The following is a 15,962-nucleotide window of genomic DNA, read 5'->3' as shown; positions in this document are numbered from 1 at the left end:
ATTGAAACAGAGATCTATCCCCTCCCATGTACATGCTCTGGCCACTGTGTTATGGGATATCTCTCAATTTCTCCTGTTCAAGACCCTGTGTGAGTCTAACTCCAGCACCCATTGGTTCCAATGGAGCTATGCTGATTTACACATGCTGGAGATCTGGCCAATTGACTTCAATGGATCTGCACTGATTTAGACCAGTGGAAGATTTGGCCCAAAGTGTCATTTAGTTATCTGAGCTGAGAATGTCCCAAACACTAGTTACCCACAAATCTCTGCTCTCTGACTTAAAAAAATAGACAGAGAGAGAGAATCAACACTAATTGAGAAACCAGAATTTCCCCAATATATTCCTTAGAGCTGTTTTCACCTCCTTGTTTTTCAGGGTGTAGACGATGGGGTTTAACATAGGGGTCAAGATGCTGTACTGGATGGAGAATATTTCATCCAGAACCACAGAGGAGACTGAGCTGGGTTTTGTGTACTGGAGAAAACCTGTCACGTACAACAAGCCAACCACAATCAGGTGGGAGCTGCAGGTGGAGAAGGCTTTACGCCTGCCCTCTGCAGAGCGTATCTTCAGGATGGTGGAGATGATGTGAATGTAGGAGATTAGGATGAGGAGGAAGGAGCTCAAACCAAATACCAAAGCAGAAGTAAGAAGGACCACTTGATTGGTGAGGGTGTCAGTGCAGGACAGCTGTAACAGAGGAGGGAGCTCACAGCTGAAATGGCTGATTTGATTGGGCCCACAGAAATGCAACTTGAGGGCAAAAACTGTGTTAAGAAGGGCATAGAAGAAGTTCGTAGTCCATGCACCACTCACCAGCTGAACACAGATTCCTTTGCTCATTGTCTGCATATAATGCAATGGGTCACAGATTGCAGCATAGCGGTCATAAGCCATGGCAGAGAGAATGAAAGCTTCATTACCAGCCGAGAGGATAAAAAAGAATATCTGGGCAATGCAGCCATTGACAGAAATAGTTTTGTGCTCTGCTAGGAAGTTCATCAGCATTTTAGGCACCATGACTGAGGAATAGCAGATATCAACAAAGGATAAATGGAAGAGGAAGAAGTACATAGGGGTGTGAAGGTGAGAATCAGCTCTTATCACTGCCATGATCACTATATTACTACCCAGAGTGATTAGATAAATAACTAAAAACACGAAGAAGAGCAAAATCTGCATCTGTGGGTCACTGGAAAGTCCCAGGAGAATAAATTCAGTCACTGTGGTTTGATTTTTCATTGTCATTCAATCAGGAAATCTGTGACCTGGAAGACCAGAAAAAAATGAGATTCACACTTATTATGAAAATAAATTGAAATAGTATGTGGAGATTATCTGTTCCAGAGGATGAATGTAAAGAGAGTCCTATTCCATTCCTTAAAATGCGTAGACTAAATTGAGAGAGGGAGACACCAGATGGTATTTGTGTGTTTTAAATAAACAAATTAAGCTGGATACACAAAAGGACTTGGGCACCTAACTATCACTTTAGGTCCTACTGGTATTCACAAATACCCTTCTAAGCTCTGACTAAGGGTTAGTCTGATTTGGGACTCCCTCAGTCTCTCCTCTTGAAGCTGTTCCTCTATGGATAAATCATAAAAGAGGCAATGCAGGGTTACTGAATACTTGGTCTTCTGCATGTGGGGTGAGTGTTCTAGCAACCAGGCTATAGAGGAATTTATTCTCTCTCTGAAAGCTGGCCTTATGACTTCAATAGAGCTACAGCTGCATTACAGCAGCATGGGATCTGGCAGATTGGCTGCAATGAAACTATGACCAACTGACAATAGCTGGACATCTGGCCAAATCTATATAAATAATCTCCCTCTCCATTACAGTCTGTCAGTTGTTCTAGACTATTTTGTTGAAAACACTATTTAATATCTGTAGTATATAATTGGATTCTTATCTATTAAAATCATTAGTATTTTTCAAAAAGAAGAAGAATCATAGAATCATAGAACTGAAAGGGACCTCAAGAGGTCATCAAGTCCAGTCCCCTGAACTCATGGCAGGACTAAGTATTATCTAGACCATCCCTGGCAGGTGTTTGTCCAACCTGCTCTTAAAAATCTCCAAAAATGGAGATTCCACAACATCCCTAGGCAATTGATTCCAATGCTGAACCACTCTGACAGTTAGGAAGTTTTTCCTAATGTCCAACCTAAACCACCCTTGCTGCAATTTAAGCCCACTGCCTCTTGTCCTATCCTCAGAGGTTAAGAAGAACAATTTTTCTCCCTTCTCCTCATAACAATCTTTTATGCACTTCAAAACTATTATCATGTCCCCTCTCACTCATCTCTTCTCCAGACTAAACAAACACATTTTTTTCAATCTTCCCTCATAGGTCATATTTTCTAGACCTTTAATCATTTTTGTTGTTGCTCTCTGGACTTTCTCCAATTTGTCCACATCTTTCCTGAAATATGGCGCCCAGAACTGGACACAATACTCCAGTTGAGACCTAATCAATGTGGAATAGAGCAGAAGAATTACTTCTCATGTCTTCCTTACAACACTCATCCTAACACATCCCAGAATGATGCTTTTTTTGCTACAGTGTTACAGTGTTAACTCATATTTAGTGTATGGTCCCCTATGGCCCCCAGATCCCTTTCCACAGTTCTCCTTCCTAGGCAGCCATTTCCCTTTTTGTATGTGTGCAACTGATTGTTCCTTCCTAAGTGAAATACTTTGCATTTGCCCTTACTGAATTTCATTCTATTTACTTCAGACCATTTCTCCAGTTTGTCCAGATCATTTTGAATTATAATCCTATCCTCCAATGCACTTGCAATTGCTCCCAGTTTGGTATCATTTGCAAACTTTATGTGTTCTCTCTATGCCATTATCTAAATCATTGAGGAAGATATTGAAAAGAACCTGACCCAGAACCGATCCCTTCAGGACCCCACTTGTTATGCCCTTCCAACATGACTGTGAAACACTGATAACTAAACTCTGGGAACTGTCTTCCAATCACCTATGCACCCACCTTATAGTAGCTGCATCTAGGTTGCATTTCTCTAGTTTGTTTATGAGAAGGTCATGCGAGTCAGTATCAAGAAGAAATGAATGTGACCAGCAAACATTATCTCGACATAGTGACATAATTTTGAAAAGAGGGGCCTGATAGAAAATGAAGGGGATATTTGCTCCTAAGTCACTTAAAACCTGACTCCGTAGGATTTTTGACTCAGCTTTCTGCACGTCTGAATATCAGGCTGTAAAGACAGTAGGGAAGTTATCCTGCCCTCTCAGAAGTGAATCACTATTTTGACATCAGTTATTAATGGAAAAGGCAATGAAATCAATGTTCTGTCCAATGTCAAAATTATGTTTGTCCCCATACAACCCTAGAGAGAAACTGAACCTTTCCTCTATTATCAGTTCATGAGACAAATGCCTAAGCAAAGAGATGGACCTTGTACTAGAACCTGAATGTCAACACAGGCAGATTCTGTGCACAGGGAAATTCAATTCAAAAGGCATTTTCCAGAGAGTGCCCTTCCCCTGACCTCCCCCCCCCCACACCTGCTCTCAGCTATCTCAGTGCTGCCTTGAGAAAGAGAGAGAAAGAGAGAGCTGGGCGATTCAAGTAAATCAGTTTAGCCAGCTATGGCCCCTGTAATGTAACCGAGTCTGTGTGAGCAAACTGCTGCAGCCAGGCAGAAGTCAATGGGACTCTGAAGAGACTCACCCGTAGATAAGAGGGGCAGAATCTAGTCCTTTGAATGAAAAGGATACAAAAATTTAAAAGGATAAAAAATGTGAATCAACTCTCCTGTCTTTTAAGCGCAGATCATAAATATGGCGAGATCATTCTGACCTGTGATTTTCTCTTTGCTTAGTCTATCTACGTCCTTATTGATTTATCTATCTAGTCTGTCCATCTGTCTCTGAAATACAGCATCCAAACAGATCCAATATTCTTTACCAGAGCAGTGAAACCCCTCAAGGTGTGTAGGGTTATCAGTGGGAGTGAAGCAAAGAGCTTTTCCTTAGCTGACTCCAAGACTAGGTGCTGATTCTTGAGAGTTGTTTAAATGCTGTCTTTTTCCCCCTGGGACATTCCCTGAAGTTCACTCTCTGTAACAAGCTCCCAGTAACATTGTGCTGTGTCATCCCTTGGGGTACGTCTACATTACGGGACTATTCCGAATTTGCATAAACCGGTTTTGTAAAACAGATTTTATAAAATCGAGTGCACGCGGCCACACTAAACACATTAAATCGGTGGTGTGCGTCCATGGTCCGAGGCTAGCGTCGATTTCTGGAGCGTTGCACTGTGGGTAGCTATCCCGTAGCTATCCCATAGTTCCCGCAGCCTCCCCCGCCCCTTGGCATTTCCGGGTTGAGATCCCAGTGCCTGATATGGCAAAAATCATTGTTGCGGGTGGTTCTGGGTAAATGTCGTCAGTCACTCCTTCCTCTGGGAAAGCAACGGCAGACAAGCATTTCGCACCTTTTTTCCCTGGATTGCCCTGGCAGATGCCATAGCATGGCAATCATTGAGCCTGTTTTGCCTTTTGTGACTGTCACCGTATGTGTACTAGATGCCGCTGACAGAGGCGATTCAGCAGCGCTACACAGCAGCATGCTTTTGCTTTTGCATGACAGCAGAGATGGTTATCAGCCATAATGCACCATCTACCAATTCATAAATTGGTAATAAGATGGGCATGGCTACCAGTCCTTTTGCACTGTTCCATTTGCTGCTGTCATAAGTGCCCCTGGCTGCTCTTAGCCAGGGGCGCAAAAGCCAAAATTGGGAATGACTCCCTGAGTCAATCCCTCCTTTTTGGTATCTAAAAATAGAATCAGTCCTGCCTAGAATATGGGCAAGTGTACTAGAGAACCACTGTATCATAGAACCAGAGAGCACAGCTGCTCTGTGTCAGATCCTGCAGAAATTATGAGCTGTATGCTATTCACAGGGGGTGCTCCTGCAACAACCCCACCTGTTCATTTCATTCTTCCCCCAGCCTTCATGGACTACCGTAGCATTGTCCCCCCACTTGTGTGATGAAGTAATAAAGAATGCAGGAATAAGACACAGTGACTTGTTAGTGAAGGCAGCCTCCAGCTGCTATGATAGTCCAGACAGGACAGTAAGGAGTGTGTAGGAGAGGAGCCCAGCATCCCTCTGCTAGTTCAGGGGCACTTGAATCTTTTCTTTACACATGAAGGGTGGGGGCTGATGGAGCTCAGCTCCCTGTTGCTATGACGATGATGGATATCAGCCATACTGCACCATCTACCAGGAAAAATTAGGACCAGGTGCCCTTGATCGACCTGACCGATGCTAGTACGCATGGTTACCAGCCCTTTTGCACTGCCCCATGTGCCAATAGGCTGATGATGACGATGGGTATCAATCTTATTGCACCATCAGCCACCCATGGCGGGGGGGGGGGAGCAAGGATGTTGGGGTTGAGTGCTGCACCATCCCGTCTATCTGCAGCATTCAGTAAAGATAGGGTGACATGTAAAACAGTCAAGAGAGGATTGTTTTCCCTTTCACTTCTGGGGGTCGGTGGGGGGGGATGCGTAAATTGCCTAGCTATGCCCTGACCCACCGCAGACACTGTTTTTGATCCTAGAAGCATTTCGAGCTCAGCCAAGAATGCAAATGCTTTTCAGAGACTGCAGGAACTGTGGGATAGCTTGAGTCCTCCAGTCCATGAGCGTCCATTTGATTCTTTGGCTTTCCATTACGCTTGTCACGCTGCAGTGCGCTGAGTCCCTGCTATGGCGTCTGTCTGGAGATTTTTTAAAAAGGATTCTGAATTTCATCTTCTGTAACGGAGCGCTGATAGAACGGATTTGCCTGCCCTTACAGCGATCACATCCGCATGGTCCGTGCTGGAGCTCTTTCTTTATTTTGATTTCGGACTGCATCGCCACCCGTGCTGATCGGAGCTCCACGCTGGGCAAACAGGAAATATTCAAAAGTTCGCGGGGCTTTTCCTGTCTACCTGACCACTGCATCCGAGTTCAGATTGCGGTCCAGAGCGGTCACTGCTGCACTGTGGGATAGCTCCCGGAGGCCAATACCGTCGATCAGCGTCCACACTAACCCTAATCCGATATGTTAATACCGATACTAGCGTTACTCCTCTCGTTAGGGAGGAGTACAGAAACCGGTTTAAAGAGCCATTAAAATCGATATATGGTGCCTCCTAGTGTGGACGGTTGTGGCGTTAAATCGGTTTTACGCTCCTAAAACCGATTTAAACGCCTAGTGTAGACCAGGCCTTGAACAAAGATCTATGATACCTAAGAATGAGAGCATTGAGGCTTGGGTTATCATATGCATCCAAGTGATTTAGGTAGCGAGTCTCAGTGACAGTCAATTAATCTCAAATCAGCTGAAGGAGTTAGATGCGCAAAAAGCAGCACATTTCCTCTCCCTTAGACTCCTTTGAAGGTCCTAGTCTTAATGTATAATTACCATAAGAGCGCAGTGGAGGAAAATGAATGGGGACTGGCCAGCCAACCTTAAAAAATCACCAACAGCTGGATACACAGGTTAAGGGATGAGAAAGGAGCCAATAGACTATATAAGATTGCAGGAAAGAACAGGAGATGAGACGAAGGAGGAGGTTTTCTGAATACAACCGGGTAAAATTTTTCAGACAAGTACTTTAGTCACTGAAAAATGCAGTTTGGTTGACCCAATACTATTTGTGAATTAGAAAAAAAAGCCAAATTGTTTCATCCAGGGCAAAACAAACAAACAACAACACAAGTAAAAGTCACAAAGTAGCACCGGGCACCTTAGTACCTCCCCACATGCATCTGACGAAGTGGGTATTCAGCCACGAAAGCTTATGCTCCAATATGTCTGTTAGTCTATAAGGTGCCACAGGACTCTCTGTTGCTTTTAACCTACTGGTTAGGGAACTCACCTGGGTCATGGGACATCCTCATGCAATTCCTTCTCGGTGTGATGTAGAGCAGAGATTTTAAGTGAGGTCTCCTATCTCTCAGGAAAGTGCTTTAATCTTTCTGCCGTAGGCCTTGCTGGAAACCAAAGGCTGGGAATCAGGGTAGGCTGGGCTTTGACAGAATAGCAATGCACCAGGTAGGCCCATTCCTGACCAGAGAGGATGGTCGCTCGAGTAACTATGTAAACGTATCCCTGAGAGATGGTATAAGAACACACCGACCCCTCGTAAAGATAAGAATGGGATGACAGGATAATGGGTAAGGATGTTTTGTTCTAACTAGCAGGTACGAGGATAAGAGTGGTAATTAACATCATCCGGAGTGTAGTACGGCACTTGTTTGTATCAATGTATAAAAGGAGATGTCCTATGAGGGGCATCTTTGTATCGGCCCAAAGGACAGGACCCTGGTGTCCTATCTTGTCACAGAAATACACGTGTTAGTGTCCCTGTGACCCCTTGGACAGGGCGCTGGTACTGTGCTTTGCTGACAATAAACCTGGTGGAGGGCCTTCACCACAAAACCAAGCCTGTATTTTTTCTTTACGAATAACATTGAGGTCTGCTGAATCGGTAAGCTGCATTCCCTGCTCGTGCAGCTGACACCGGAGCTCTAAGAACAGCAGCACTCAGCAGCCATAAGAACTTAGGAGCCTTAATAACTGTCCGCAGCACTAACAATAAGATATTTTGGGGCAGGGCTTTCTCAGTGTCTCTGCAGCTCTTTTGCTTTGTAAAGTAATCAGCACATCATCAGCAGCAGAAATACATGGCTCTAACCCAGCCATGGGTCATGTAGAATGGGTTTCCATCATGAATGGTCCATTCCAAGTCTTCTTCCTTTCACAAGAGTCAGGATGGGATGATTTAGGTTTCTGAAATCCCACAAAATTGCATCTTTCAATCTCATTCATGCTTGAACTCGTGCTCTACTTCCTTCTACCTCAACTCTTTAAACCTTCCGTAAAAGCATACGGTCTTCTGAACATTGTGCATACCCCCACCATTGCAGTTGTCTTCTTCTCAACTAATGCAAGACTGCAACTTGCTGGGATCATTTAAGTATCTCCCTGTTTGTGACAAAATCAAATCAATGGATGTCAAGGATATGTCATAACTTTTGACACTGAAAACTGTTTAATTTCCTCTTCTCAGCTGTTTCTAATTAATATGTTTCTGCTCCGTATAACAGAGTTGTCATCACTACCATATTGAATATGTGTCTCTTAGTTGTCACATAGACATTCTGCCTCCCAAACAGAGGGCTTTGAAGTTGCTGAAATGCCATTGGCACAAGAGCCATCAGATGTGTGACTTCTTCAGATATAGAAACTTGTGCTGTCAAACAACTACCCAGATAGAAAAACCTATTCATCCATTCAATGTGGTTGTCATGTACATGCAGCATCAGCAGGTCATGAGCAACCCCTGGGCAAAAGAAATTGTCCATCCAAATTATTTGTCAAAGCATTCAGAGAAATCAGGATGAGTTCACAAATGACTCAAAGCCAACATTTATTGCTAACATTTTACTGACTAATGAATGACATGTGTCTATCCCTTTTTCAAGAGATCAGAAACTACCCCATATATTTCTGAGCATTTCCTCATGTGATTGCTATACATAATTTTGGATTTCATAATATGTTATGTCACAGTACACTATCCACATTATTTCTCTTTGTTCTCTCTGTGTGGCATTTATCCTTCCATCAACAACTATCTATCTATCTGTCTATCTGAGTGACAAGATAGGTGAGCAAATATCTTTTATTGGGCCACTTCTATTGGAGAAAGAGGCAACCTTTCAAGCTACACAGAATTTTTCTTCAGGTCACTGTGCAAAGGGTAGGACATCCTCTGTAAGGCAGATACTCCATATCTTGTGGACATGAATTCACCCAGCACCTCAAGGGAGCTAAACTTGCATTGGGAGGACATTGTTTTCCCTAGGAAAGGAATCATGGGGCTGGGAACCAGCAACAGGATGTCAACTGTCAGGATCTGCTTAATGTGGTTTGCTCCTTATATGGGGCACATTGTAAAATGACTGTCACAGTTCAGACCAACTGCACCTGTATTCCCCCTCTATGGTCCAGCCACAGCACTGATTCTCAGGCTTCCCACTCTCCAGCCATTGCCTTTCTTAAGAGGAGATCCGTATCTCTCTCCCAGCTGGGAAGGGTATTTTGAGGATGACCTGTTCCCAGACTTCAAATTATTATTTCCAGCAAAAGATAGCCTGCCTAACAAACCAGCTTCACTTCTCTCCTCACAGATGCTAAAGAGTGTAATTGCTATGTTTGTAAGTTACGACACAGCTCTTTCTAAGCAAGCATGTTTTATTCATAAGGTAAAAGCACTACAGAGAAAACGTATTAAAAATAATAAAATAATCTATACATATGCTAATAAGCTTACCAGTGATCACCCCCAAATGCAGCCTGGGCTCTGGCAGAAGCTCTCCTTCAATCTCCACCAAGGATTTTTCCTGCTGTTTCAAGTATATCACATCCTCAGCTCAGAACAAGAACAATTCCTGACTCTGTGAGTGACTCATTTATCCACTTTAGCTCTTTGAGGAGACCTTGAAAATGTAATCAGCCAGACAATAGGTCTCTGTTCAAAATGCAGCTTCAAAATGAGGGATTCCAGAGGAGTCAGTCACATTCCCTTCCTCTCTTCCCAAGAATTTCCTTGAAAATCCACTTCACATGTCTTGTCCCCAAATGTCCTTTGAAGTTCCTAATGTCTCCCAGAGATTGCACTAATCAGAACTTCCTCCTAAATGAGCGCCATAAAATACTGTAAGAGTAGACAAATATTTGCATTTTTAATACAATCAACTTCAAAGATATTACCTTAATTCAATAAGGTTTAAGGTAATTCATTAGGGTTTGTGCAGGATATTACAGGACACTTTCATATCTGTCACAGTGACAATCTTGAAATATAGTATCTCAACCTTTTACTGCACTTACTGGACTCAATCCTTCTTCCAGCCTTACTCCCATCTATATGGGATTGGCTCTTTGTGTCCTTCTAATCCATTCCAGTCTGTCTTGAATGCTGTTCCTCGGAAACTCTGTAGCTAATCAAATCCTTTACTATGACATCCATCCACCTAGTTCTGGGTCTACCTACACTCCTCTTCTAAATTTAACCCCTTGTTATCCAATCTTCTTTTCATGCTCTAAGCCTGGCCTCCCTAAGCTTTTCTATAACTGGTACCACCTTCACACTTCCCCTACTTTGTTCATTCCAAACATGGTCAATCTTTGTAACTTCAAGCACCCATCTTAATGTTTTTTCCCCACTGTATTCAAGATCTGCTCCTGTCTCTTGCTCAGTACCCAGCATTCAGAGCCCTACCAAAGTGCAGGCCTAATTATCGACTTGTAGATCTCACTCTTCACTTCCATAGGCTTTGTGAAACCTCAGATGTTCATATAAATATTCACATAGTGCCCAGTCTTGCAAAAGGCTTACTCCAGTGAACAGGTAGAACAAATTAAGTGTGAGTATGGACCATTGCCATCACTGTGAATCTGTCTGCAGGATTAGGATCATACACAGTGTTGTTTGGGCTCAAGCCTGCTGGACTAAAAGTGAAAGTCCTGCTCTCCTCAGATGGATATCTACTTGCAGAAATGCTATGAGGATCTGTGCATTTAGTCTAAACACTCCAGTGCATGCAGTATCATGTCTATAGAGAAGAAGAAATGCACAAAAACCAGAGGAGCTGAATGGAAAACACCCATTCAGTCAGGTCTTTCTTTCTTTCTTTCTTTCTTTCTTTCTTTCTTTCTTTCTTTCTTTCTTTCTTTCTTTCTTTCTTTCTTTCTATAAAATCTGCATAAGATGATGAGGGTGATTTGGTGCAGTAGTGTTGAGATGGTTTTCCATGCATGTGCAGATGGCATGAAGAAGGCACACAATTAGATTGTGGAACTCCTTGCAACAGGGATATGCTGAGACCATAAATGTAGCAAAATTCAAAAAGAGATAGGGTATGAAAAAAATATCCAGAGCTATTATGATTAATTATGATAACATTACTGAAAGGGATATTAAATATCATGTCTATTGTAAGGTTCTTGAATCTTCATCTGAACATCTGTTCCTGTTCACTGTCAGAAATGGGATAGAGGATTTAGATGGCGGGTCTGTCTTAGCATGGCTATTTTATGACTCTGTGACACAGAAAACGGCATTACAAGAGAGCAGTGTTCTTCAGTAGCATCCTTGTCCCAGAGATCTCAACATATTTTATGTCCATTAATATATTAACCTCTGCAATACATCTACCCATTTATTTTCCTCAAATTACAGAAGATTATTACTATCAAGCATCTGTTAAACACTAACCAACTTCTAGTCTTTGTGCTTAAGATAAAATTAAAGAAAGTCCATGACCCAAAGGACTTAAATATAACAAATAAATAATCTGGAAATACCACTTCTTCTTTTATTATTATTTATTTTATATTACAATTAGGTGAGATTAAGGCCTTGTCATGCTTGGTTCTTAACGAATTTTATAGATGGTCAGAAAAAGAAATTTTCATTACCCAATAAATTCCATATTTCAGCATTTGTTCTAAACCCAAAATAGGCCAGAAAGCTGAAATGTCAACATTTTTATGAAAGGAAAATCATAAAATATTGGAATGCAGAAATATCTAAACATTTCATTTTGTCCTTTTTTATTGAAACAAGCCAGCCTTTTGAAGTGTCAATTTCATTCTCAATCAATATTTTGATCTAAATTACATTCAAATGAGTAATTTTGTCATTTTAAATTGAAATGTCAACTCAATTTTTTTTTATTTCAGCTTGACATTTTCAAAGAAAATCTATTTTGAGAGGTCAAATTGAAATGAAAATGTTTAGATTTTCCGTATGAAAAAATGATATATTTTACTTCAAAATTCAGATTTTCCAGGAAAAAAAACATTCTATCATGGTGAAACCACACTTTGAAATTTGAAAAAAAAAATCATGGTAAAAATGTTGACCAGAACTAACAAACTTAAAAGTACCCATGATTGCTGCCATGAAGAATTGAGAGTAGAACAGAGTGATGCTCAGTAAGCAGATTGTAAAAGTTTTGAATTTGGATAACAAAGATGGATATGGTTTTCTTCATTTAAATACTCCCATTGTTCAACTAGCTCTATTTATTTTGTGTGAAGAATCTGAAAGAAGAAATTCTCCCTGTGAAAATGGGAGCAGCGGGTGGTGTCACAGACTCATAGACTTTAAGGTCAGAAGGGACCATTATGATCAACTAGTCTGACCTCCTGCACAATGCAGGCCACAGAATCTCACCCATCCTCTTTTATAACAAACCCCTAGCCTATGTCTGAGTTATTGAAGTCCCCAAATTGCGGTTTGAAGACCTCAAGCTACAGAGAATCCTCCAGAAAGTGACCTGTGCCCCATGCTGCAGAGGAAGGCGAAAAACCTCCAGGGCCTCTGCCAATCTGCCCTGGAGGAAAATTCCTTCCCAACCCCAAATATGGCGATCAGTTAAACCCTGAGCATGTGGGCAAGACTCACCAGCCAGCACCCAGGAAAGAATTCTCTGTAGTAACTCAGATCCCAACCCATCTAACATCCCATCACAGACCACTGGGCATACTTACTTGCTGATAATCAAAGATCTATTGCCAAATTCATTGCCAAAATTAGGCTATCCCATATTACCCTCCCCTCCATAAATTTATCAAGCTTAGTCTTAAAGCCAGATATGTCTTTTGCCTCCACTACTCCCCTTGGAAGGCTGTTCCAGAACTTCACTCCTCTAATGGATAGAAACCTTAGTCTAATTTCTAGTCTAAACTTCCTAGTGTCCAGTTTATATCCATTTGTTCTTGTGTCCACATTGGTACTAAGCTTAAATAATTCTTCTCCCTCCCTAATATTAATCCCTCTGATATATTTATAAAGAGCATTCATATCCCCCCTCAACCTTCTTTTGGTTAGGCTAAACAAGCCAAGCTCTTTCAGTCTCCTTTCATAAGAGAGGTTTTCCATTCCTCGGATCTTCCTAGTAGCTCTTTTCTGTACCTGTTCCAGTTTGAATTCATCCTTCTTAAACATGGGAGACCAGAACTGCACACAGTTAGCGGTACTAACACCTCCTTATCTTTGCTGGAAATACCTCGCCTGATGCATCCTAAAACCGAATTAGTTTTTTTAACGGCCATATCACATTGGCGGCTCATAGTCATCCTGTGATCAACCAATACTCTGAGGTCCTTCTCCTCCTCTGATACTTCCAACTGATGCGTCCCCAATTTATAACTAAAATTCTTGTTATTAATCCCTAAATGCATGACCTTGCACTTTTCACTATTAAATTTCATTCTATTACTATTACTTCAGTTTACAAGGTCATCCAGATCTTCCTGTATGATATCCTGGTCCTTCTCTGTGTTAGCATTACCTCCCAGCTTTGTGTCATCCACAAACTTTATTAGCACATTCCCGCTTTTTGTGCCAAGGTCAGTAATAAAAAGGTTAAATAAAATTGGTCCCAAAACTGATCCCTGAGGAACTCCACTAGTAACCTCCTTCCAGCCTGACAGTTCACCTTTCAGTATGACCCGTTGTAGTCTCCCCTTTAACCACTTCCTTATCCACCTTTCAATTTTCATATTGATCCCCATCTTTCCAATTTAACTAATAATTCCCCATGTGGAACCGTGTCAAATGCCTTACTGAAATTGAGGTAAATTAGATCCACTGCATTTCCTTTGTCTAAAAAATCTGTTACTTTCTCAAAGAAGGAGATCAGGTTGGTTTGGCATGATCTACCTTTTGTGAAACCATGTTGTATTTTGTCCCAATTACCATTGACCTCAATGTCCTTAACTACCCTCTCCTTCAAAAATTTTTCCAAGACCTTACATACTACAGATGTCAAACTAACAGGCCTATAGTTACTCGGATCACTTTTTTTTCCCTTTCTTAAAAATAGGAACTATGTTAGCAGTTCTCCAGTCGTATGGTACAACCCCTGAGTTTACCGATTCATTAAAAATTCTTGCTAATGGGCTTGCAATTTCATGTGCCAGTTCCTTTAATATTCTTGGATGAAGATTATCTGGGCCCTCCGATTTAGTCCCATTAAGCTGTTCGAGTTTGGCTTCTAACTCGGATGTGGTAATATCTACCTTCATATCCTCATTCCCAATTGTCATCCTTCCATTATCCCTAAGCTCCTCATTAGCCTTATTAAAGACCGAGGCAAAGTATTTATTTAGATATTGGGCCATGCCTAGATTATCTTTAACCTCCACTCCATCCTCAGTGTTTAGCGGTCCCACTTCTTCTTTCTTTGTTTTCTTATTTATATGGCTATAGAACCTTTTAATATTGGTTTTAATTCCCTTTGCAAGGTCCAACTCTACATGGCTTTTAGCCTTTGTCACTTCATCCCTACATGTTCTGACCTCAATATGGTAGCTTTCCTTGCTAATCCCGCCCATCTTCCACTCCCTGTAGGCTTTCTGCTTTTTCTTAATCACCTCTCTGAGATGCTTGCTCGTCCAGCTTGGTCTACAACTCCTGCCTATGATTTTTTCCCCCTTTCTTGGGATGCAGGCTTCTGATAGTTTCTGCAACTTTGACTTGAAGTAATTCCAGGCCTACTCTGCCTTTAGATCTACAAGTTCTTCAGTCCAATCCATTTGCCTAACTAATTTCCTTAATTCTTTAAAGTTAGCCCTTTTGAAATCAAAAACCCTAGTCCCAGATGTATTTTTGTTTATCCTTCCATCTAGTTTGAACTGAATTAACTCATGATCACTCGAACCAAGGTTGTCCCCTACAACCATTTCTTCTATGAGGTCTTCTCTACTGACCAAAACCAAATCTAAAATGGCAGCCCCCCTTGTTGGCTCTTCAACTACTTGATGAAGAAATCCATCCGCTATCACATCCAGAAAAATCTGAGCCCTATTATACTACTACGTATAGCACTTGTCCTCCAGTCTATATCTGGGAAGTAAAAGTCTCCCATGATCACACAATTCCCATTAGTGTTTACTTCATTAAAAACATTAAAGAGGTCTCTATCCATCTCCAAATCAGATCCTGGCGGTCTGTAGCACACCCCAAGCACTATCTCAGGGGAGGCTCTAGTAGCTTTCTTTCCCAATGTGATTTTTGCCCAGACAGACTCTGTCTTATCCATTCCATCCCTTCTTATTTCTTTACAGTTAACCTTGTCATTGATATACAATGCTACTCCACCACCTTTGCCTTTATTTCTGTCTTTCCTAAACAGCACATAGCCTTCAATACCTGTACTCCAGTCATGACTACTGTTACCCCATGTTTATTTTATCGCTAAAATATCCGGGTTCACTTCCTGCACCAGTAGCTCTAGTTCTTCCATTTTGTTTCCTAGGCTCCTCGCATTAGTGTACAGACAGCTTAATTTTTGCCGTTTGGCTTCACTGATATTCTTTATCTGGTTAGGCACAGACATTCTACCACCAGTATCACCTATTAGACTGGTATCTACACTATCCTTCCTCCTTATGTCCATTCTTCTGCTCATGGCTGTATCCTCTCTTACTTTGTTAAATTCCGGCGTGGAGATTACCTGGACATCTCCTAACCATCTCCCTCAAATTCCTAGTTTAAAGCTCTCTTAATCAGTTGGGCGAGTCTCCATCCTAAAGAAGTCTATTTCCCTCCTTACTCAGGTGAAGTCCATCCCAAGAGAACAGTCCTCTGTCTATGAATGCTTCCCAGTGGCCATACATACCAAAGCCCTCCTTATAGCACCACTGCCTGAGCCATCTGCTGATCGCCATAATCTTGTCACACCTTTGTTGCCCTTCTCTAGGAACAGGCAGAATCCCACTGAAGATCACCTGAGCCTCGATTTCCTTAAGCATCTTCCCCAGTCTGGCATAGTCTCCCTTGATACGTTCCAGCGAGAACCTAGCCATATCATTCGTTCCCACAAGAAGGATAATCAA

At 41.8% G+C, this 15,962-nt stretch overlaps 1 protein-coding gene across 1 annotated transcript; it reads right to left on the bottom strand.

Moving 5' to 3' along the window:
- Positions 1-313: 313 nt before the first annotated feature.
- Positions 314-1,252, bottom strand: LOC120383734 (olfactory receptor 8S1-like). The gene has a single exon (XM_039501936.1). It carries the CDS (start codon positions 1,250-1,252, stop codon positions 314-316), a length of 939 nt encoding a protein of 312 aa, XP_039357870.1.
- Positions 1,253-15,962: the final 14,710 nt, after the last annotated feature.

The sequence above is a fragment of the Mauremys reevesii genome, linkage group 15 (assembly GCF_016161935.1).
Source record: "Mauremys reevesii isolate NIE-2019 linkage group 15, ASM1616193v1, whole genome shotgun sequence".
NCBI lineage: Eukaryota > Metazoa > Chordata > Testudines > Geoemydidae > Mauremys > Mauremys reevesii.
This window is presented reverse-complemented; position numbering and strand designations above follow the sequence as displayed.